The sequence below is a fragment of the Spermophilus citellus genome (genome assembly GCF_964194105.1).
Source record: "Spermophilus citellus genome assembly, chromosome: 8".
Classification (NCBI taxonomy): Eukaryota; Metazoa; Chordata; class Mammalia; order Rodentia; family Sciuridae; genus Spermophilus; species Spermophilus citellus.
In genome coordinates this window covers 127121991-127145955 of record NC_138189.1, presented here as the reverse complement: position 1 = coordinate 127145955, position 23965 = coordinate 127121991, and the positions used below count along the sequence as shown (strand labels likewise).

Sequence of the window (23965 nt, the reverse complement as noted above, 5' to 3'; positions counted from 1 at the left end):
TTTAACAACAACAACAAAAAAATCTTAGGCAGATAAATAGTACATTTTCAAAATGGCATGTATAGAATTCAACATCCTTCTGTTGAGAAGTGCAGTTCTTTGCAGAAGGTGGCCATCTTTAAAATAGGAACCTAAAGGGAGCTGGAGGCAGAGCTCAGGGTGAGTGTGTGCTCAGTCTGCACCAGGCCCTGGGTTCAAAGAAGGACAGGAAGAGAGTGTGGAATAAGGTCCACATGAACAAGAGCTCGCATACCCTCAGGTTACTGTCAGTTTTATTTTTATACACACACACACACACACACACACATTTTTGTAAACATGCTTGAAATATTTTGTTTTTATTTCACATAATACATGTTCACTGAACTTGGGAAAATACTGATGAAAAAGAAATAATCATTTATAATTTAATCATCAAAAGGTAGTTACAAGTATGTTTGCCTTGTATTCTTCAAGTTTTTTTTAAATTTTAATTTGTTATATTTGACAGCAGAATGCATTACAATTCATATTACACAAATAGAGCACAATTTTTCATATCTCTGGTTGTACACAAAGTAGTCACATCACGATGACCATCTCATTCCACTGTCCTTTCTACCCTTATGTCCCCTCCCTTCCTCTCCCTCCCCCTTTCCCCTTTGCCCTATCTAGAGTTCATTTAATTCCCCCCTCCCCCAGCATATTATGGATATCAGCATCATTAAATCGGAGAAATCATTTGGCATTGTTTTTTGGGGATTGGTTATATATATTTTAATTAGTGCATTTTAATTATATAGAATCCTGGGTTTCCTTGTGGTATATTCATAGATGCAAATAATATACTTCGATCATATCTACCCCATCACAGTTCTTACCTGCCCGGCTTCCCTTCCTCTGAATCTTCTCAAACAGTCTCCCTGCTACTTTCTTGTCCTTTTGCCTCCTTAGATTCCATGTAGGAGAGAAGACATGTAATACTTGAATTCTTGTGTCTGTCTTAGTTCGCTTAACATGATGCTCTCCAGTTCCATCCCTTTTTCTATGGATGATATGTTTTTATTCTTCTTTATGGCTGAATAATACTCCGAGGTTGTTTATATATATATGCCACATTGTCTTTATCCAATCATCCATTGATGGGCACCAATGCTCACTCTGTAACTTGGCCATTGTGAATTGTACTACTATAAACATAAAAATGCAGGTATCTTTATAGTTTGTTGACTTTTAATGCCTCTGAGTATATACCTGGGAGTAGTAGAGATGATATATGATAGTTCTGTTTTTTTGAGGAGTCTCCATACTGATTTCTGTAGTGGCTGTACTAATTAATATTCCCATCAACAAGGTGTTAAAGTTTTTTTTCCCCCTATATCCTTGCTGGTATTTGTTGTTTTTTATATTCTTGATGATTGCCATTTTGACTGGGTTGAGATGGAATCTCTCTTTTTTTTTTTTTTTTGGGCACAGTGCTGTGAGTCGGACCAGGGCTTCACACATGCTGGCCAAGCACTGTACCACTGAGCTCCATCCCAGCCCTCAGTGTCGTTTTGATTTGCATTTTCCTGTTGGCTAAAGGTGCTGAACAATTTTTCATATAATTATTGGCCATTCCTACTTTTGAGAAGTGTCTGTTCAGTGCATCTGCTGATTTATTGGGTCATTTGTTTTTTGGTTCTTTACATATTCTGGATATTAGTCTTCTGTCAGAAGAATAGCTGGCAGAGATTCCCCCCATTCCCAAGGTTGTCTCTTCACCCTGTTAATTGTTTCCTTTGTTGTGCAGAATGTTTTTGATTGGATGCTGTCCTGTTTGTCTGTTCTTCCTTCTATTTCCTGAGCTGTTTGAATCCTAATCAGGAAGTCATTGTCTGTGCCTCTGTCTTAATGGGTTTCTCCTGTTTATTGCTCTTATTTCTTTTCTTATCCGATGTGTCTCTTGTTAGAGAAGCAACATTACTCCTCCTTTTTTGTTTTTAATGAAGAACATTTCCTTATAATTATCTTACAGGTGGAAAATTAGAATGTGTGGCATAAATTTATAATTGATTTTTATAAGACGCATGCATTTATTTTATGCCTAAGCTTGCAAGAGACCTAGTAGATTGTGACATATATGAATCATTCAGGATTATTTTCATCATTATCATTCTGGGGATTGAATCCAGGGAGTACTTTACCACTGAGGTACATCCTCAGTCCCCCCCCCCCCCCCCCCCCCGCGCCTTTTTTTTAAATGTGAGACAGCATTTCCCTAAATTACCAAGGGCCTTGCTAAGTAGTCCAGGCTAGTCTCAAACTTGTGATCCGATGCTTCAGCCTCCCAAGTAGCCGAGGATTATGGGTGTGTGCCACCACACCCTGCAGTCATCCCCATTATTCAGGGTGAATGAAATGTGAAAAGATTGTTGATTTTTGGAAAAAAAAAAAAAAAAAAAAAAGAGGACAAAGGGAGGGAGTTTCATCCTTCATCGCTCCAGCCCTTGATTGAGACTTATTTGTTTGAAGCTGCTGGTTTAGAGATGAGAACTTTGTCATTTCAAACAGTGTAACGTCTTAGCTAGCTCTGATATTTGAGGATAATTTTTGATGTTCATAGTTAAGTAAATTTCAGCTGTTTGTCACTTACTCCCTTTCGGAAAAGTCGAATCATTGTCAATCATCGGCTCTCATGGCAGTCAGCAGAGAAGACTTCTGCTCTGAAAGGTGTGGGGTTTCTCCCCAGCAGCAGCAGCGGACACCAGCCAGGTGTCCTATAATCCAACTCGGTTCTGACACCATCTGCCTGGAGGTAGCATCTGACCCCACAGTTTCAGGGCTCAGTTCCCAAGACCCCCAGCCTGGTTTAGATGCCATTCTTCAGCCCTGCCTGAGCTGCTGACCCACTGACTGTAAATCAAGGTTCCTACAACCCTCAAGATTTGATTGACTGACTGGAGTAGGCCAGGGAACGCAGGGAAACAGTGAGGTCTTCTGGTTGATCATCAAGGGTACAGGTGAAGGATGTGCACGGTGAGGTGTGGGGAGGGGCACGGAGCTTCCACGGCCCCTCCAGGTGTGCCACCCCTCAAGCAGCCCCAAGTGTCCCATTGTCCATACGTACTCTGAACATGGTCCTTTGGGGATTTTGTGGAGACTTCCTCGAATGAGCATGATAGCGTGGGTGGAGAACCCAGCAAGGCCTGTCTGTCCAGCTGCTTCTTTTTTTTTTTTTTCAGGTTTTAACTGACTAAATTATTGAGTGCCTACTGTATGCCTGGAACTGTGCTTGGTGTATTACATATATTGCCTATTTGACTAAGACAGCAGTGCTGGACTTATCGGCATTGATTTACACATGTCCAGCTCCTTCTTGACCTCTGTGCAGCACTCCCCTCTCCAGGGTGCAGGCAGGACCCTGCGGAATGAGGGACGTCTTGGGAGCAGGGTAGATCGGAGAATTTCTTTAAGGCTAGTTCAGAGACAGGAAGGGAAAATGAGAGTCTGAATGACGCACCTTGGGGAAGACAGATTCTGGTTTTGGGGGCCTTCCTTGGGAGGGAGGTATGAGCCAGGAGCTGTGGAGGAAAAACAAACCAGATACATCATAACATCACACACCCGCCCAGTCTTTAGAAGCCACTTGAGAGCAGGTGTGTCTGTGAGTGCTCTGCAGGTCAACACCTGTCAACGGTTTTGTCTGTAAGAACTAATATGTTAACTTACTTAGTGATGTTAAACCTCCTTGTAAATTCAGGTGAGCTGAAGTCTACCGATGAGGAAAAAAAGAATTTATTCTGTGACTTCTAGGAACAAAAAAAGGGCAGAATTCTATTTTTTTTTTCATGTGGGGTCCAAAAATAGCATTTTCTTTCAAGTTAGAGAAATCCAGTCTCTTTCCACTAGAACGTTTTAGGTTGGACCCAAATGTCTGAATTTTGTTCAGTATGTAAAAATTCCTGATTACGAGATTTAAAAATCTGCTATGATGAGATGGCCCCAGTTTATGTTTCATTTGTTCTATTCAGAGAAAATTACCACTGCCCCATTAGGGACTTCAGAATCCAGAGGTCAGCTCCTTACAAGAAGCTCGGTTGGCTCCTCCATCTGTCCTCTTGGCTTTTCTTGTTCGATGAGTGTCATCCTCTTTGTAATACGATCTAATATTTATTGCCCTTCACTGTGTGTCAGGCATAGACAAAGGGAGGATCATTTCATGTTCTCCTCACAGCGACTAAAAGTAGATACTATTGTCATCTGTGTTTTGCAGATAACAAGAGTAGGATTGAAGAGAAGCTAAGTGTCTGGCCCACTCAGGTCTGGAAAGAGATGACCATGGGCCTGGATTCCAGATTTGTTGGGCCCAGAGCCCGCGCTGTCACCCAGCAGGCTAGGCATGCTTCCCCGGATAGGTCCTGCAGTCCTGAACTTGATACAGCATTCATATTTTCAGCCTCTACAGATCTGGGTTGGAATTTTGGCCCTGCCTCATAGTAGCTGTGTGACCTTGGGTGAATTACTTAAATCCTCCAAACTTCATCTCTCCACTTGGAAGTCAAGTATAAAATCTGATGGCAAATTCACTTTTCAGGGCACAGGACAGGAAAGGACTGCCATTAATTATTTAGCTCATGTGTGTGTGTGTGTGTGTGTGTGTGTGTGTGTGTGTGTGTAGCAGCCTGATCTTTCTGAGGATGGTTTTTGGGTATGTGAAGCTGCCTGTTTTTCTATTTTTTGAGAGTGCTGAGCCCCACCAGCTTGGTCTGGGGTGGTGTGCCCAGGTGGACCCTCCATCCTTTCCTGTGCTCTTCGCGTCTCTTTTGGAGGCAACTCGGTGTGTTAGTAGCCTTCTTTGCAAGCAAGTTGAGGCATTAGTGCTGGCCTTTGTGTGTGAGTGTGTGTGTGTGTGCACGTGTGTGATGCCGGGGATTGAACCCAGGACCTCACACGTACCAGGCAAGTGCTCGACCACTGAGCTACATCCCCCAGCCCTAGTGCTGCTGGCCTTCTGGGATTCAAGGGGGTCCAGTAAATAGTGGGTCTCGTCTCTTGCCACTTTCCAAATGAGTGGAGACGTTGCCAAGAGTTAGGCAGAGGGAGACCTTTATTACTAACACACTTTATATTGGAGAGAGGTAAAAGACAAAGATGATAGACAAGATTGGATTTCTAGGAGAAAGGATAGAGGAAAGGAGCTTTTTTTTTTTTTTTTTTTTTTAATGATATAAGGACTTCGGAACTGGTTCTTTCTGGTCTCTGCATTGGGATGGGTGTCTGGGGCCACACCAGCTTGGGCAGGGACTACTTATTGTGAGGAGATTATATTTTGGAAAGCTCCTTTGAGTCTTTGAGAACAGAATGGGTGTTACCTTTAAGAGCTTCATGCATTTGGATTATGTGCCTTTAAATATGTCACATGGCAGTTGATATTTTCTGTATCTACATACATATGATTTTCTATATCTACATACATATGTAATGTCTTTAAATATGTTTATAATAAATTGCATGTCCTTACTGTATTTTTCTTTCATGTTTTTTGATATGTTTTCCTGCTATATTGATTCTTGGCCTTTGATTCGGAAAGGAAATTAGGTCACTGTAATGATTAACAACTGCTGAAAACTGTGACTTGTCATGTGAGATTTTGTGATTGGACTTAAAGATACAAACCTGGTAATGGTTTCAGCCTTCAAGAGCTGGCCCTGCCAAGCCACTGTGGCCTTTCCCTCCTACAAGTAGTCTAACACGTTTTGAGGCCAGAGTCCCCTCTCAAACCCACCCTATGTGTATGCCTTTTCTTGATTCAGGGTTTATGAAAATAACCATGTTTGTCTGAATTCATCCAGAGTGAAGCCTATTAAAAGTTAAATCCATTCCCATTTCTGTCTGAATGCTGACAAGATCTAGACATTTGGTATGAAGTTATAATAACCATAATCTAACAGCCTCTTAAAATTTGCAGTGCTAGAATTATACTAGACTTTGAATAATTCAGTTTTCTCATTTAAAATCTGGTTCAGATTCACCTCTGAGAGAGTAAAATTACATCTCATGCACCAAGTCACTGGCAGTACACATTCTTAACACAGCAGCCAAACTTTAAAATTACAGCAAAAGTTAATCTCTCTTTTCTTTTTTTTAGCTTCTCAGAAAAACTGTTCAGTGGAAAAGGTTTACATTTTCAGCCATCAGTTCTAGATTTTGGAATACAGTAAGTATGTTTTCTTTGTAATTAATAAAAGCTCATTTATACTATTTATTTTCAGTATGTCTTTTATATTACATATATACACATGTTAATTGTAAGTATATCAATGATATGAAGAGATTGAGAAGCAATAGTGTGCTTATATGCCTGCTTGTTTTTTAAAAAATCATTGTAATTTATACTTATGTAAAGAAATTTATTAGAAATTGAATTTATAGAAATTTAGCTGATGATATAATAAGCTCACTAATTTTGTATTTTCAGAGAATGCTTTTGTGCAAAGTCTTTACTTTGAAGAAGTACTTTTTTTAAAGGAGTGTTTTCATGGAAGCAGAACTTAAAAGAGTTGTTTTAGTGGTTTCTTTAGAGTGTTTTCTTTTTTAATGTTGCTGCGTGTTGAACCCAGGTCTTGTGCATGCTAGGCAAGTACTCTCACTGAATTATACCCTACCTTCTCTTTCTTCAGTTTTTTAAAAAAACTTATTTTTTATTAGATCTTTTTTTTTGGAAGGGGTGGGTACTAGGGATTGAAGTCAGGGACACTTGACCACTGAGCCACATTCCCAGCCTTATTTTGTATTTTACTTAGAGACGGGGTCTCACTGAGTTACTTAGTGCCTCCATTTTGCTGAGGTTGGATTTGAACTTGTGATCCTCCTGCCTCAGCCTCCCTTCGTGGACGTGCTACCATGCCTAGCTTTTTATTAGATCTTTATAATTATACATAGTAGTTGGGTTCATCCCAACAAACTCAGACATGCAAGGAAGTCAATTTCCCTTCATGATTATCCTTTTTCCTTTCTGACCCCCACCCTCTTTCTTCGTTTTTTAGTAAAAATATCTTGTACTATTTTGTAAAATTTAAAATTTCGTGAGAACTCAATGTAGTAAGCATTTGTTTTTCTGAAACAAATAAGGTTATTTCATAATGAAAAGCTCTCAGTGTTGATGGTTTCTGAACCCTTTTAAACTATATTCAGGTGTTTATTTGTTTTGCCTTGGGACTCCAAGTTGCACTGTAATAACCTTTATTAGGGGAAGAATGGGTATAAGCCATAATGATGTCTGGTGTTTCTTGTTCAGATCCACAAAGTGAAGGAGATGTGATCTGAGGGGTTAGTTGAGGGCCTAACCTGGGAGTTTGGCGATATTAAGGAGGAGGAGGAGAAGCTGTGGAGGTACTTTAAGGATTCTTGTTGTCTGTGATGAACAGTTGAAAACTGAAGTGTTACAAAGCTTCCTGGGTACAGGGTATGGCAGCTCTGCACAGATGCAGCTTTAAGTCAGTTTCCAGGGTAGGAACAGTGTCTGGGGTGTGAGAACTCTGCTTATTACAGCAGCCCGGGTCCACCACTTTGTTTTATGAAGAGCTTTTTTGAGGCATAGGCCAAGTTATGTGGGTGAAGAGCCTCGTGGTAGGTGAGCACCTGGGGCGGGGGTGGTGTGGTGGCCTGGGTTCCTGCCTGCATTCACCCGGATTCCTTCCCTCCATTTCCTCTGATCATCCAGACGTTAGTGCTGCAGTGAAGGAGAATGTGCCTGAGACTTAAAATACCTTGTTGAGCATTTTAAGGGAGATTCTGTGAAAGGAAGAAAAGAGAAAACAGTGAAGAGAGTTTTCTGACTTTTCAAGATTTTATATGCCTGCTTGTTTTTCAGAAAATCATTGTAATTTATACTTATGTAAAGAAATTTATTAGAAATTGAATTTATAGAAATTTAGCTGACGATATAATAAGCTCACTAGTTTCGTATTTTCAGAGAATGTTTTTGTGCAAAGTCTTTACTTTGAAGAAGAAATACAGGACTTCTCTGAAGAGTATATATTATAGTTTGGGAGACATAATAAAATGAATGGTAGTGTAGCTATATTAGAAGAACAATTCCAGTTCATAGGATCCTAATGTGATATATTTAGTCACATAAAAAATGTGTTCAATAGCCTAAAAGTTCTATAATCAATGCACGTGTGATCTATATAGATCTGCCACACTTGTTTTAATTAACCATATACGTTAGTTAATGGTCCTGGTAGCTAGAAGCATGTTGAAGGTATGTTTAAGGTCTTTGATTTGACAGGATTGCCAGTGTTCATATATCAATCATCTTTAGGTGATGCAGTTATGTTTATGGTTTTTAAAGTATAACCATTTTTCTTGTCATTTGAGTTTAATATGAATCTTGCAGGCAGGCATTGTCTGAAGGTATCGTTTTCAAATATCTCTGTATGTGTGCATGTGCCACTAATGTGTTCCCACATTTGTTGCTGAGAAGCAATAGTCTGCTCAAGGTCATTTTTTACTGGAAATGAAGAAATAAGTCTTCTGATTTCAAGCCAGCACTCCTTTCATTTTTTCATATTAGTAAGATGTAGGCTGTGATTGTGGAAGTATTGTATTTTGCTTGAAGTTAAAGAATTTCAATCAGAACAAACTTCTTGGGCTGGGCTAGGGCTGTAGCTCAGTGGCGGAGCGCTTCCCTCGCCTGTGTGAGGCCCTGGGTTGAATCCTCAGCACCACATTAAAAAAATAATAAAATAAAATAAAATAAAATAAAATAAAATAAAATAAAGGCATTCTATCCATCTACAACTACCCAAACAAAACAAAATACCTAGTCTAAATTCGAACACATTTAAAGTGAGTCAGGTTTTACCTTCTTCCAAACAGCATAAATTACAGTTATTAGAATAAAACTTTAGCTGGAGAGTTCTCTTCCTTGTTTCTTTCCTGCCCTAGTTCAGCTTTTGCTTTTGTTTATTTTGATGTTGATGTTGACCTTGGGCAAACCCTGTCCCTTCTTAAAGCTTTGGTTTTCCTCTGGGATTCAAAAGCAAAATGGTGTTACTCATTTGCCTTCTGCCTGCTTCTTAGGGCTTATTTTCAGGGTTAATATTCTGCTGGTCCTAGGAATTAAAAGTGCTAATCATTCTTAAGGCATTTTAGTCATTCTTTTGTAGTATTAAATTAATAGAGTATCTTCCAGTTGTCACTACTGAAGGAAATTCATATCCTCATAACACTTTTAAAAATAGAATAAAAAAAATAGAATAAAAATAGCAGCACGGTGGTGGTGAGATTCCAGCCAGCACTCTCTGTCTGCTGAGGCTTCTGGTAGGTGCAGGCACTAAGTGCTGTCGCGGGACTGTTTTGCAGTCTTAATTTCTAATGTGTTTTTCTGGTAGACATTTGCATTCTTTGAAACAAAAATCTTGAGTTTCAATTATGTGAATAGTATATAAAACTTTGAGGAGAACTATGAATAATTTTGCTGACTGATGCATATTATTTACTTAAAGACTACCATGGAAGTCCTTATTTACTTGATTTAATCACAGGGAGAAAAGCCAATATAGGCTCAGTACTCTGAGATAGGGCTTTCAGAGGTGACCCTTTATGGTAGCGTAAAAGGGGGAAAAATTTAAGTTGTATTATTTAAGAACACCCAAAGAATCAAGGTTTTAGTCCTGACACTCAGGTGCATTTTATATATAACTGAAGATAAAAACTTATGTTTTAAAATGAACATTTGATGCAGTAAGTCTTTTATTAAGATTACTGATTAAAAATAGGAGTGAAAGCTTGAAGAAAAATTCCAAAGATTTGATATTAGTAATACAGTATTTTAGAAATCCTGAGGATTCAACCCAGTGCCTCACACATGAGGCACATGAGATAAACATCATGCATTTAATTTTCCTAAATAACACAGTTTTAATATTAGAGAAGTTGGAAGAAAATCAGAGAAATATGTAAGCATAATGACTTTGAATTTTTTTGCTTAGATGAAGTATCATCTTATTTCTGGGCCATCCTAATGGGAACTGTTTGAGTCTCTGCCACTGAGAAATGACAGCAATGAACTTTTTCCATTATAACCTAACTGAACTGGAGGGAACTTGGTGTTGGATAGTAGGAATCAGGGTTAAATTAGGGAACGTGGGCGGTGGGTCCAGGGGGTGGGCCAGAGACCTGTTGCCTTCTTGTGGTTCCTTTGTGGAGCCCATGTTGGCGCGGATGAGAGCTGCTGAAAAAGAGCTGATGTGAAGACTTGGTCAGGGGTGGATTCACTACAGAGCCGGAATCCTCCCTGGGAGACTGGTAGAAAGTTGTGAAATTATGCATTAAATCTTTTTGTTTGTCCTTTTGGAGGAGGGTGGAGCCAAAGCTCTCATCTGAGTGTTCTAAAAGGCTCATAATTTAAGTGGGTAAGAACCACTACTGTAAAGTGCTGCAGGGTTTTCATTTTTTTCAGAAGACCAGCTATAAGCAATAATTTAAATTTTATTTTATGAGACCTAATAAAATAGTCTTTTTTGTGAGTTGACAATGCAGTCCCCCAGAAAAGCCTCTTTAAATTTATTACTCGCAGAATAAACCTAAGAAAATAGGGGTTTTCTATGAATACGGTTTCTTACCTAACCATACTTCATTTGAACGAGAGACCCTGGACTGAGAAATGCTATTATGTGCCAAGTGTGTTTTTTTAAACAAGCATTTAATGACCTAGATGGGTTGGACTCTTCCAACAGAAACCAGTGGGGTATTACTGTGGGTTGACCTACCGCAACGTTTTGTTTCTATATAATTTTTTTTTTAACTATTGTGAATTGAATATTTTATTACTGACAGAATTCAGTCATTGTCCTTAACTTTGTAATGAACATCAACAACGTTTTGTGTTTAAAAATGTGTGGGCTGGGAGGGTAGCTCAGTGGTAGACCATGTGCTTTGCATGTGTGAGGCCCTGGGTTCCACCCCCAGCAGCAAAAAATTTTTTTAAAAAATTATGTGTAAATATAATTATGTATATGCATCTGTGTAGGAATATGGATAACCATATGATACATTGCTTTTTCTCTTTGTTTACCCTCAGATTCCTGGGGCATCCTGCAGCAAAGATTCTCCATGCTTACAACCCTAGTAGGGACAGTGAGGTCGTGGTGAATTCAGTGTTTACAGCTGCTAGACATTTCCATGTGCCTCCTGTTCATTGCAGGGTGAGTGTTGATGTACTCCTGGAAACTGCTCTGTGGCAGGATGCCAGCTTCTCTTGCTTTCTTTGGCCTCAAGTTTTAACTTTCTGCTCCCTGTCTCCCCTTTTTCTGCTACCCAAACTGTTTCCTTCTGTGTGTTTGCTTTAGCATGCATTTTTGCAGTTGTTCAACAATTTCCTGATTTTGGTGGCTCTGCATACTTCCAGTGTGGGGGAGGGGGGGATGTTTAAAGAAACCAGGGAGTAACATGACTTTCTCTTGATTAAAGAAAGATTGTTATTTGTCTTGAAATTTCGACAAATACTGAGACATTTAGTAACATAGATTTATAGTCATGACCTCCACCCTTCTCAAACCCACTAAGAAAGGTAGAACTTCTTCCTAAATGTAAGATTAAAAGGTAGCAAATGGCTCCTTATAAAGCTCACTTACACTAATTTTTTTTTTAGTGATTTTTAACTTTCAATGAAGATCCTTTCAATGAAGGGTGCTAGTAAGTTTTTACTTGTTTGCTTACTCTGTCTACTCAAAATTAGGAATTTTTTTTTCTCCAAAATACTGGAATTAAAGAAACATTAAAGGGGAAGCCCAGTGCTTGGTTTATGGCAGTTTGACCAGGTAAAGATTGTCCCTGATTTTTATCACAATGGTGTGTTTGTACAGTGGCTATTCTCTGTATTTAAGCAGAGAGCTAACTATCTGTTAGATAGAGAGTTAAGCATGTGGATGTAGAAGAGAAGGAAAAGGGAAAGTGTGAGACCTGTGACTCCAAACTCTCTTGCTCTAAGTCCTCAGTATGTTCTTAGGTTGTTGGATGTTGGTCTGTTTGGGGATGCTCAGGGATTCATGATACTGATAAGTCAAGGGTAATGGAAGTTGTCAAAAGCCTGTGAAAGACAAGTTATCAAACAAGATCATTCCAAATGGCTAATTAGGGTGGGTGCCTTTCTTTCAGGTAATTCCAGCGATGGGGAAAACTTCCTTCAGAATTATTTTCTTACCTACTGAAGAAGGAAGCATCGAAAGTTCTTTATTTATTAATACCTCTTCATACGGAGTCCTTTCCTATCATGTAAGTAACTTTTCCTTTGCCCCATAATTTGGTTGTCGACTTAACTAGAGTGATATGGATATTTTCCAAGAGGCTTTTGGAAACTTTGCCACCTGATTTATGTCATCAAAATACAAGTGTATTAGTGATGTTAAGTTCATCAGCTTCCACCTTCTTGCCTTGCTTGCCATGGTGGACTGTCCTTAGGACAGCTACAGAGCTGGAACCCTCTGTGCATCTTTGAAGGGCATGGATGAAATCTACTATACCTAGTTTTCTGTATAAAATACATCAGGCTCTCATTGCACCAGCAGGTCAGAGGGAGGGACCTCTGAGGGTGACTCTGGTGGCTTTGCCTATCTCCTCCTTGGCTTCAGGATATTACACGTTGGGAGACCTTTGTGTGTACTTGCAAATTCTTTCCCACTGAGCACGATGTTCACACCACTATTCACACCAAGGTACTAGGAAGGGTGCATGAAGAGTCCTGTTCATAGGCATGGTGAGGAATTTTCACCTCTAGTATAGTACCTGTGACATCTTTAACAGGTTGTGGCTTCAGGTAACCTAAGTGGTTCTTATCATTTCTATGGAACATGTGATATCACATCAAAAGAGTTGTCTACTTATAAAAAGACTTTCTTATAAGGAGGAACAATCAATTTAAACATAACATTAAATACAACATTCATTGTGTTTTGTGGGGTTTTGTTTTGGGTAGAGGTATTAGGGATTGAACCCAGGGGCACTTAACCCCTGAGCCACATCCCCCAGCCCTTATTTATTTATTTATTTATTTTTGGAGACAGGGTCTCACTAAGTTGCTGAGGGCCTGGCTGAGTTGCTGAGGCTGGCTTTGAATTTGTGATCCTCCTGCCTCAGCCTCTGAATTGCTGGGATTACAGGTGTGCCCTGCTTTTTTTTTTTTTTTTTTTTTTTTTTTTTGTAGATAAATATAAAGACCATGGTGATGAATATAGATTTCCTTTGAGGAGGTATTTTAGCATTATGACCAGTATGTTTTTCAAGTGTAACAAAGGAGGGCTTCTCTCTCTCTCTCTCTCTCTTTCTGCAGGTTTCTGGAATTGGCACTCGCAGAATCTCTACTGAAGGGTCTGCAGAGCAGCTACCAAATGCGTACTTTCTGCTGCCACAGGTCCAGAGCATTCAGCTTTCACAAACACAGGTCATTTTAAAAGATAAACTTTGAACAAGCTTTGTAGCCTTCTCCACTTATATGTCTTTGACAGCCAGAGTATGTGTGTGTGTATGTATATTTTTTTACATAATCAGATTCAGGTTTTTACTATTTTCTGCTTTTTGAATGGTCCTTAAATATGGAAATAATGTATATATAGGTAAAGTGTCAGTGGAAAGAATCCACATACTATGCTACCACTTTTTTTTTCTTCTTTTTTGCAACATTGGGGATTAAACTGAGGTCCTTGCACATGCTAGACAAATGCTCTACCGTGAGCTCCATCCCCAGCCCTGCAGTTTGCTTAATAATGTTGATGGCCATTTGAAAGGTTTCCAGTTTTCATAATTATTACCATTAAGCCATGTACCTAAGTTTCTTTATTTCCCTTTTGGATCATCTGTTTCCTTGGAGCATATTTCATAGAGAAGAGCGATTCTGTAGTTGGACTATGAACTGTTTTATAGAGCTTATTAAATCTTGCTGGTTGCTTTTCAGGAAGACAGCCACCAGGGTCAGCAGGAATGACGTGCCTGCAGACTGTCTTGCTGTCTCTTTCCCAGCCCTGCATTAGGCCTGCCTGGATGTGGCTGAGTGGAAAGACACTTAATGAAAACTTAAAATTCTTTTACTATGTATTTCACTGGTAGCTTATAGTACTAGACACTGTTTTTCTTTGACTATATTTCCTTGTAAAAATGTATAAATTTGAAATTGAAAAAAAAAAACCCTTTGGAACTAATATATTATGAACCTTACCTACCCTTTCTTTCTGATTGGCAAATAAAAAGCATTGCTCAGAAATTATTGTGAGTAATGCCAGTATCTGAGGCTTTTAGTCATTCACCAGTTTTATTGAGTCTCTGCAGTGTGCTAGGCTTTGGGAGCTTACATTGTAGTGGTGGAGGCTAACATAGTTAAGTCACCTGTAATGTTTTTTTTTTGTGTGTCTGGGAGCTTCATAACCAAACAGATGATTGATGGGGATTTTTAATCTTATTTTAATATTAATAACATCCTTCCATGATCTTAAACACAATTTTTTTTTCTTTCCCCCTTGTTTTGAGATGGAGTCTTACTAGGTTACTTAGGCTGCCTCAAACTCCTGGACTCAAGAGAATCCCCTTCCTTAGCCTTGTGAGTAGCTAGGGCTCCAGCACATGCCACTGCACTTGGCTTATGGCGTAATTCTTTTTAATTTACAGATTTGGATTTGGTTAAGTCCTAAAGTCAGTGGGGGGATGTATTAAAAGATTATAAGCATTATACATTATAATGTGATTTGACTCATGTTTTTAGAAAAGGGGTTGGAAAGGGCTAGAGTAAGTCGAATCTGCATATGATGGCTGCGTAAGCTTCAGCAAGTGAACAGTTTTAGCCCTGTCTTGGGGCTGTTCTTCAGCATAGGGGGTAGCTAAGAATGACCAGGTTTCTCTGGTGATGGACAGTTTTTTGGATTTTTGAGTGCCGGATGCCCTATTAGTGGTGCCTTAAGTATTGAAGTGGAGACGAGTATACAGATTACCTTAGTGGGGGTTAATTGAAGAGTATGTGGAATGGAGGGGGAAGGGAAGCTGACCCTGCAGGACTCAAGAGAACTGGAGCAGCTTGCCCCTGATCTACTCTACCTGGCGGATTGTTTGCTTCCTGTGGTGCCCCCTGCCTTTTCCTGGCCAACCGTAAAGGCCCCTTATCTGCTCTGCCAGTGTCTTCTTTGGCCCTATCCTGTGTCTGTCCCTAAAGTGCATTTCTGTAGGTCTTCCTGTGGCTCTAAAGCATGCGTGTGGGGGGGAAGTGGGGGGCTGGCTGCTTCTTGCAAGGCCCTCCCCGTAGTGGGGTCTTGCACCCAGGGCCCTGGTGCACGCATAGGCGTATGCTCTACCACTGGAGCCACCTGCAGGCCCTGGCTGCTGTCCCTTCAGCCCTGTTGCACACAGTCCCTTGCTTCTTACCTGACATCTCACTAGCCATCCTCTGCTGGTGCGCACGTGAATTGCCCTTCTGCCACTGGCCTTTGAATCTGCGGGTTTCCTCAAGTCCCCTCCCTCCTTTTCTCCGATTTTACCCTGATTTCATCATCCCTTTTTCAGCTCAGGCTTGAGGTTTTCAGGGACTCGTGCCTTCTTACAGCACAAGTGCTTTGTCAAGGTGTCCTAGAACTGTGTTCCTTCTCCTTAGAAGACTTATCTCCCTGCGGTAATCACATGCCCACATGAGGTGATTACTGCTCTTTGCTTCACTCCTGGGCCTTGGGCTCCCCTGGGCCTCACCCAGTAGGCGTTGGCTCCAAGGTCACTCTGTGGTTATCTGCAGGGGAACAGCTTTCGTTTGCTCCCTGCCCTGTGGCCTGCCTTGCTGGCTGATGATTTAGCATTTTTTAATCTGTGTTTCTGCTTTAGCAAATGCAGGTTGAGCATCCCTAAACAAAAAATCTCAAATCCAGAGTGCTTCAAAATCTGAATTTTTTGAGTGCCAGCCTGAGGCTACAGTGGAAAAGTCCACAAAACTCATGTGCACTAAAAATATTGTATGGAATTATGTAAGGTATATATGAAACATAAATGAATTCTGTGTTTAGACTTGGATCTGGTCCCCAAGATATCTTGTCATGGATATGAGAATATTCCAAAATCTGGAAAGAGCCCTAATCCAAAACACATCTGGTCCAAAGCTTGTTAGATAGGGAAATTTAACTTGTACCAAACTCTTCATTTCTTTTTTGCATTTTATTTTATTTTTAACAACCTTATTGAGATATAATTCACACACCATAAAATCCACCCATTTAAAGACTACGAGTGGTTTTTCAGTATATTTGCAGAGTTGTGCAATTATCGCCACTGTCGAACTTTAGAACATTTTCATTGCCTCAGTCCCTGGCAACCACTAATTTATTTATTTTTTTGTCTCTGTGAATTTGTCTGTTCTGGACATTTCATATAAAGGAAATGTGTGATCTTTTGGGATTAGCTTTCATCCATGCTTTTCATCCTTTTTGTTGCCAAATATTATTATTGTATAGACGTACGTATTTTGTTTAACCATTCATCATCTGGTGGACACTTGGTTGCTTTCTACTTTGGGGCTATTCCAAATAATGTTGCTTTGAACTTTTATTTGTAAATTCATCTGGACATGTCTTTTTTATTCTCTTGGGCGTATTCTTAGCAGTGGAATTTTGCTGGGTTGTGCATTTTTAGGAACTATCAAACCGTTTTCTGAAATGTGTATATCGTTTACAATCCCACCAGCAACGTGTGAGGTTTCCGGTTTTTCTACAACTTTGCCAGCACTTTTTATCTTCTGTTTTTGTTGCTGTGCTAAGAATTGAACCTAGGGCTTCACACATATTAGCCAAGCCGTCTACCACAGAGGTGCATCCCCAGCACAGTTTTTTTCTTTTTTTAAACCTTTTTTTAATAGACATTGTGGTGAGCATGAAGCTGGTGGCTCATGTGGGTTAGATTAGCATTCCCAGTGGCTAATGACATTGACCTTTTTCATGTGTTCTTTGACCATTTACACATCTTCTTTGAGGTATTTGTTCATATCCTTTGCCCATTTTTAAATTGTGTTTTCTATTGTTAAGAAGTAAGAATTTTTTATCCTGGATAGTGGACCTTTATCAAATACATGATATTCAAATATTTTCTCCCATTTTGTAGGTTGTGTTTTCATTTTCTTGATGGTATCCGTTGAAGGACAAAAGGCTTAAATTTTGATGAAGTTCAGTTTGTCTGTTTTTCTTCTTTGGTTACTTGTATTTTTAGTATCATATCTAGAAAACCCAAGGTTATGAAGATTTATTCCTGTGTTTTCCTGTAAGAGTTTTATAGTTTATATTTAGGTTTGTGACCCTCTTAGGATCCATATTCATTGTTTTGCACATCAATACCAATAGTCATGGCACCATTTTTGAATAAGAGAATTCTTCCCCCCCATGAATTTTCTTGGTGACCTTTATTGGCCCCTGTCATCCTTTGCTCCATTCCTAGCTGTCGATTTTGTCCTTCATTTTTCATGATACCAGGATTTATGGGTTCAGTCGTTTTCTAAGGCTGACTCTAGGGGACATTGCTGTACATCATCCTTCAGTCAACAAATCGTTACTGAACATTATTTCTTAAGTATGCCAATAAATGATAGGGCATGCTCCTGTGATGTTACAGTGTAGACTACTTTTCTGAATTTCAAGATAAAACTCAACTTTTTGGACCAATCTTTTGTTAGAAGCTAGCATTTAAAAATTAGAAACTAATATTTGAAAAATTTAAAAATGTTTCTTAGAAAGTAATTATCTCAATTTCTTGCATTTTAATTATGACAGAGAAAACATAAATTTTAAGTCTTAAGCTTTCTTGTCCCTAAAAACATAAACCTATAAGATTTAAACTTAAGAATTAATGATGACCTTCTTAAAAAAAATCCTAACTATAATATTTTCTGCATCTAAATTTCATACTTCCTAGTGTTTCTTGCTGTTTAACGTGGCAGTAAGGTTAAGTTCCCTTGAGAGAGGGAAGTCTTTATTTTGAATTCTGTCAATCACAGAGTTTTTACTTTCTGCTTTGGTGGAGAACCTATCATCTGGGGCAGGGAAGGTAGGTTCTAGAGGACATGGACCCAGGGGACTGGAGGGTGTGGAGGGTGCTCAGGGTAGAACCAACCCTTCTCCAGTGTGTCTGATGGAAAGCCAAAAGTGAGAAGGTTTATGTAGGAATGAATGTATTTTTCAAGTATTCTTTATCTTGCCTCCTCAGGTCCAAATGAAGAGAAACAACTTTATTTTGTTTAGGAATAAAGTTTGAAGTTGAGGGAAGAAATAAAATTGTTTTATGTGTTTGTCAGTTGAGTCATGAAAAAACAGTAAGAAGGTCATAGTAATTTGAAAGTATTTGCAGTGAAACAGTGGGGTTATGTAATTTTTTTTTTTGTGTGTGTGTGTGTGTTTTGTTTTTTTGGTACATAGGTAAAAAGTGCAGGATGGTTATGTGTTCAGGTCTGCCTTGCGTTTAGTTCTAAACTGAGTAAGATTTTAGTGTATTCATTGAGTATTAAAAATTTTAAAATAATCTGACTTAAATATAGTCAGAAGAATAAAAAGTATCCCTGAACAGAGTTTGAAAAAGTAAAGCCTCCAAAATTTGCAGGTGTTGTTTGACTCTTCCATCTGTCAAATACAGATCAGAGACGCACACACAGCAGGAATATTTCATAACACTGTGAGCATGGATGAGAAAATGGCAGATGTGCTTGATGCGTGCGGTACATTAAAGATGCATAATTCAAAAGGCATCTTTAAGATGGTTATGAGCCGTTTGAAAACATGAAAGCAGCTTGTGTTGTCAGAATACTATCACCGAAGGTATCAGAAGTTTTGCTCCTGCAAACCCAGCAGTGTCCCATCAGAGAAAATGAAATAAAAAACAGAAAGCAGGTGCATACCTTAGTGCAGAGTTGTGATGTATGTGCGCTAAGCCTAAGGAGGCGGAAGCAGGGTTTGGTTATGAAACAGGTGACGAGTGGTTGGGACCTGAGACCAGTGCCTGGAACCTAAGTGCTCAGAGGAAGGCTGTTTATTGCCTGGTCTGCACTTGAATATCAGCTTCTTAGTGCAGGGGTTTTGTTTTGATCTCTGACTCTAACTTCCAGGTTCAGTTTCATGAGCATAAAATTTATGTCCATACCAAAGACAGTGGGGCCATATTGAGTTTCTCAGATAATGTGGGATTACTATAGCCCATTCATTATACTTCCTTAAAATTGTTTCTTAAGGTTATAACTGGAAATTTTATGTAATCAGAACATCTTGGCTCTATTACCCTTGCAACTTGCTACAAACTACCTCCTGTGGATACTCAGGACCAGCCCAACGAGTTCTCGTATTTCTTAACCTGTTAAAAGAGTTAGAGGTCTATGGCAAAAATCAGGTTTAAAAATGCCTAGAAATCATAATGGGTGTTTTTTCAGGGATACAGACTGGAGGAAAAATTCATTGCTAATTTCATACCTGAGTCTGTGTGAGTTGGGCCTGTGTTCCTTCCGCCAGGCCGCACTGCCTGCTGTTGGAAGTGTCAAGTGAGCCTGCCAACCCCCGTTGTGGAGCTGAAATGAAGTCAGAGTGTGGCTTTCCTAATGCATTCTGAAGAGGATGTCCTGTCTTTTGTTCTCCTTTTCTGAAAGAGCATATATATAGAGAAATGGTCAAGTGAACTAAGTTCCTTTTATGTTATTAGAAAGGAAAAACATTTTAAATGTTTATGATGTCATATAGATTGTGATGAATTCTGCTTTCTTAATATGAATCCTAAGTTTAATGTCCCAATTTTTTTTCAGAATAACAACAAAAAAATTGTCCCTCTTATAAGCTGAACTAGGGTGTCAGTGAATAATGACTAAGAATATGTAATTTTGTTTTGCATTACGGGCTCCTTTTGGTCCCTCTCGTTTCTGTATTTTAACCCATTCATATCTATTTTTTTTTTCCTGCTAAATTCTGTTGAATTTAATGTCTTACTCTCTTCTGAAAACGAGTGTATGTGTGACTTGTCTACGGTCTAAGTTCTTGCTGGCCCCATTTTTAAAAAAACAGGAACCACTGGGTTCTGTGGAGAGGAGGGTGTGTGTTTTCACTGATTGTCAGATGTGAACCTGGGATTGGGAGAAAGTGGGTCTGAGTGTCGGAGCAGGTGGTTAAGAAGTGGTGCCTTTGGGAGGGATTAGACCCAGGAGGACAGAGCTAACCTGCTGGGATTACGGCCCTTAATGAAGGAGACCTGAGGGAGCTTGCTCCTCACACCTTTGACACATAGGAGGTGCCATCTGTGAGGAATAGCCCCCACCCCCCAGAGACACCGAAATTCTTGTCACTTGATCTTGATCTTGAACTTCCCAGCCTCCAATACCATGAATGATAAAGTTCTGTTATTAATAAATTCCCCAGTCTAGCACACATGTTTAAACCCAGTAGCTCAGTAACCTGAGGCAGGAGGATCACATGTTCAAGGCCAGCCTGGGAAACTTAGCCAAGACCCTGTCTCAAAATGTAAATAAAAGTCAACCAATCACTTGAGCTGGGGGTGTAGTTCAGTGGTGGAGCATCCCTGGGCTAAATCCCCGTACCTGTTCTTCCCTGCTCCCCGCTTGCCACCCCACACAAAAATTACCCAGTCTGGGGTATTTTGTTATAGCAGCCCACATGGACTAAGATGGTAGAAAACACAAGTTAAGGTTGCTTTTTTCTTTTTAAACGCTTTTCCTGGATCTTTCTGATTCATTGTTTTAACCTCCAAAAAAGGGAGAATTCCTAGTGGATGCTCCAGTGGGTCTGAATGAGAATCAGCAGTTTCTTTGCTTTTGCTGCGTCTTGTCCTCACTTGTCACCTGGGTTATTCTCCCTCTCATGCTTTATCTGTTCCAGTCCACGTGTCACTTGCTGTTGCTACTGTATTGTTAAACACAGCTGGTCATTATTTTCCTGGTCATGGGATTAGCTGGATCCCCTCTTGCTTTCAGGATGAAAATCCAGGCTTCTCAGCTGAGCATGCGAGGCCCTTCAGAATCTGGGTCCAGCTTCTCTCCTGTCTCAGAGCTCTGCCCTTTTCTTCTGGCCTCCAGCATCAAAGGTTTTGTCCTTCCCAGGACATTGCCACCCTCCTTTTTTTCAGACTCACCCTCATGAGCTTTTAGCTCACGGTGAGTCTCCTCCTGGTTCCATCCTTCAAGACCCAGTTCAGCTTACCGGCTCCTCTGGATCCTTCCCATGTCCCCAGGCAGGCCTGCGCCCGGCCTTCATGGCCCTGGCTTTACATCCTGCAGTGGCACTGGGTGCTGGTGCCCTCTCCTGCTTTTCCAGCAGGTTCTCTGAGTCAAGGCCTGCTTCTTTTTCATTTTTACAACCTTCCTATCAGCTCTGAGTTTAGTACATGAAGGTCCCAGGAGTTTTAAATAGATAAGATGAGTCCACGGGAATCTGAGTTGAGATTCCCAAATAGCTCATCTACCTGGTTGTAACCTCTGAGATTTGTAGAACTTCACCTTTTCCCCACATCAACTGGTTTGACCTTCAGCAGATTTACTACCGGGGCAGGTGGCATAATTCTTAGATTAGAAATTCTAGAATGGACTTAGAGTTTAAGTTACTGGGAAGTAGAGGTCAAGAGCAGAGCCAAGTTTGTCGGTTCCAGCTCTGTGAGCTTTTACATTTTCCCCAAGTATCCTAATGATTTTCATATCCATTGATGTAGTCATTCATGGTCCAGAAAAGGTAAATGCAAGTAAAATGTTCTTTGTAGCATTTTCATTATGGTAAAATTGCAGAGCCATCTTGAAGGCCTAGCATTAGAAAAAGGATTTGATCAGTTTGAGTTATCAGCATGGCAGAATATTAAGTAGTTCTTCCAACGTACAATTATGGTTCCCTCAGGGAGAGGTCTGACGAGTGGGTAGTACACAAAATAGAGTTGTCCCTGTAAACACATGGTGGGCTATAGTTGTGTTTAGCTCATGAGAAAGCAAAACTTACTTTTTAGTATTTTCTTCAGTGCTTTGTTGGATCTATGCTACTGAGATTTGGTTTATTTGAGCCAAAGAGAATATTTGAAATTGCCATTGTCTCAGAATCTGGCATATAGATTCACGAGCCAAAGTGTGCCTGAGAGATTAAAAAAATGTGAATTATCTTTATTGAAATCATCGTTATTGTTTAAAATGCACTTATAAGACAATGTGGGAAACCTAGAGAAATTTTAAAGTTAGTGGGAAATGTCTGACACACAGTTCTATAAAATAAAGGTAGTTTTGTGTGTGGTGGGGGCATGGTATCATATTATTGAATTGTCTAAAAGAGTTTATCTTTTCAAGATTATAAGAAATTATGAGACTATAAAATAAAAAGGAAAACCCAGAGAAATGAAAATTAGGGGAGAGTGGAAAAGCAGAAGGGTGGTTGGGTTGAACACATGCAGTTTGCTTTTGTGGGAACACCACACTGAACCCCATGACGTGTACTATTAATACATGTTTTTTTTTTTTTTTTAAATAAACCCAAGACCACAGTCACATTAGGCAAAAGTCACCATGATTAATGTTTTGTGATCTCCTTTTTGTAGTTTCTGACTTGTGTGGATGAGGGATTCTGTCCCCCACCTTGGGATCATGTTACTGGATTGTGTAAAGGAGAGATTATCTCTGGATATTCTGTGTGATACCCAATACATTTCAGACCAGGAGTCCCTAACCTTTGAAACTGGCATGGCCTTTGCTTTTGGGGGGTGATGTCAAACCCTTAATGCCTGCCAGGGACAAGTGTGGGCAGGGCCTGCTGGAACCTGGAGCCTGCCAGGTTTGTGGGGAGGGTGGCCTGAGTCATTATCTGCAACTTGCCTTCACAGGTGCTGATCTGTCAATAAAATGTGGCAATCAGGAAGGCAGGCAGTAAGATCAGGAGGAGCGCTCGGAACTCTTCCAGTTACCATTTGACAGAGGAGAAGTGGGAAGGGGCACATTTCTCCCTAACAGATAAGTGGCAGAAGTTCAGTATAGGGTTTGGAGATGGAAAATAGAGCCCAGGGAAAGGTTAGGGGCTCTGTAACTGTGCTGTTTGCCTCAGTGTCTGGCAGCACTCCGTTCCCTAGAATGAAGAGTGTGATAGCTGAGAGTCCCCACAGATGTGGGGCATCATAATGTATTGAATAATTTTTCTTTACACCAGGAAAGAAGTCATGTGATCTTTACATGAAAATGACAGGCTGTCAAACTCTGGAAAATCATTACTATATTCTGGTGAATATATACCATTACTTAATTTCCCCTGTCAACCTGCCTCTGAATCTAGCTCTTAAAAAAAAAAAAAGAGAGACTTTGCTTAAGTGTTTAAAGTCTTTTTCCCATTACAACCTCAAATGGGAATATTCTATGGAATGAGAACTTGGGGAGAAGAAAGCCAAGAGAGTGGGGTGGGTTGGTGAAAGGAAGATAGTGTGGCTGGCGTAGGTTCTAGAAAGAGAGGAATACCGGCTGTGTGGCTGTGGGTGCTCTTCTTCCCTCCTCCTTCATGTTTTAGTATGAGAAATATCTTCACTCCCCATCTTTCTCCTTTTTACTTCTTCAAAATCAATTTTCTTTTTACAATGTCACCGGTTTCCTGGTCCCTCTTTTAACTCAATGGCCTCTTGGGGAGAATTGATGGCTACTTACTGAAAACCTTGAGAGAGCCCTGTTGTAGCAAGTACAGGTTGAATATCTTTTATCCAAAAATCTATAATCTGAAATGTTTGGGATGCTGCCATGGTGCCTGTGTTTAGAAATTTTCATACCTGACTGCATGTGATAGGTTGCAGTTACAAATTCAGTGACACTACAAATGTTACATCAGATTACCTTCAGGCTGTGTGTATAAAGTATACTTGAAGCATAAATCAATTTTGTGTTTAAACTTGGGTCCCATTTCCAATATATCATGTTGCGTATATGCAAATATTCCAAAATCTGAAAAAAAAAAAACCTGAAATTCAAAACATTCTTAGTGTCAAGCATTTTAGATAA

General features: G+C 39.9%; 1 protein-coding gene across 9 annotated transcripts in view; it reads left to right on the top strand.

Moving 5' to 3' along the window:
- The window catches only part of TMEM131L (transmembrane 131 like), a 168119-nt gene that overhangs the window by 73785 nt on the left and 70369 nt on the right, over nt 1-23965 (top strand). For 7 of the 9 annotated variants that reach the window (XM_081303980.1, XM_081303977.1, XM_081303976.1 and 4 more), the window contains 4 exons: nt 6110-6178; nt 11051-11174; nt 12127-12243; nt 13298-13408. In XM_081303980.1, coding sequence (XP_081160106.1) covers nt 6110-6178; nt 11051-11174; nt 12127-12243; nt 13298-13408 — 421 coding nt within the window. Of the gene's footprint in view, nt 1-4643; nt 4670-6109; nt 6179-11050; nt 11175-12126; nt 12244-13297; nt 13409-13719; nt 14558-23965 lie in introns of those variants that run through there. The other 2 variants (XM_081303978.1, XM_081303982.1) reach the window with 2 other exon arrangements.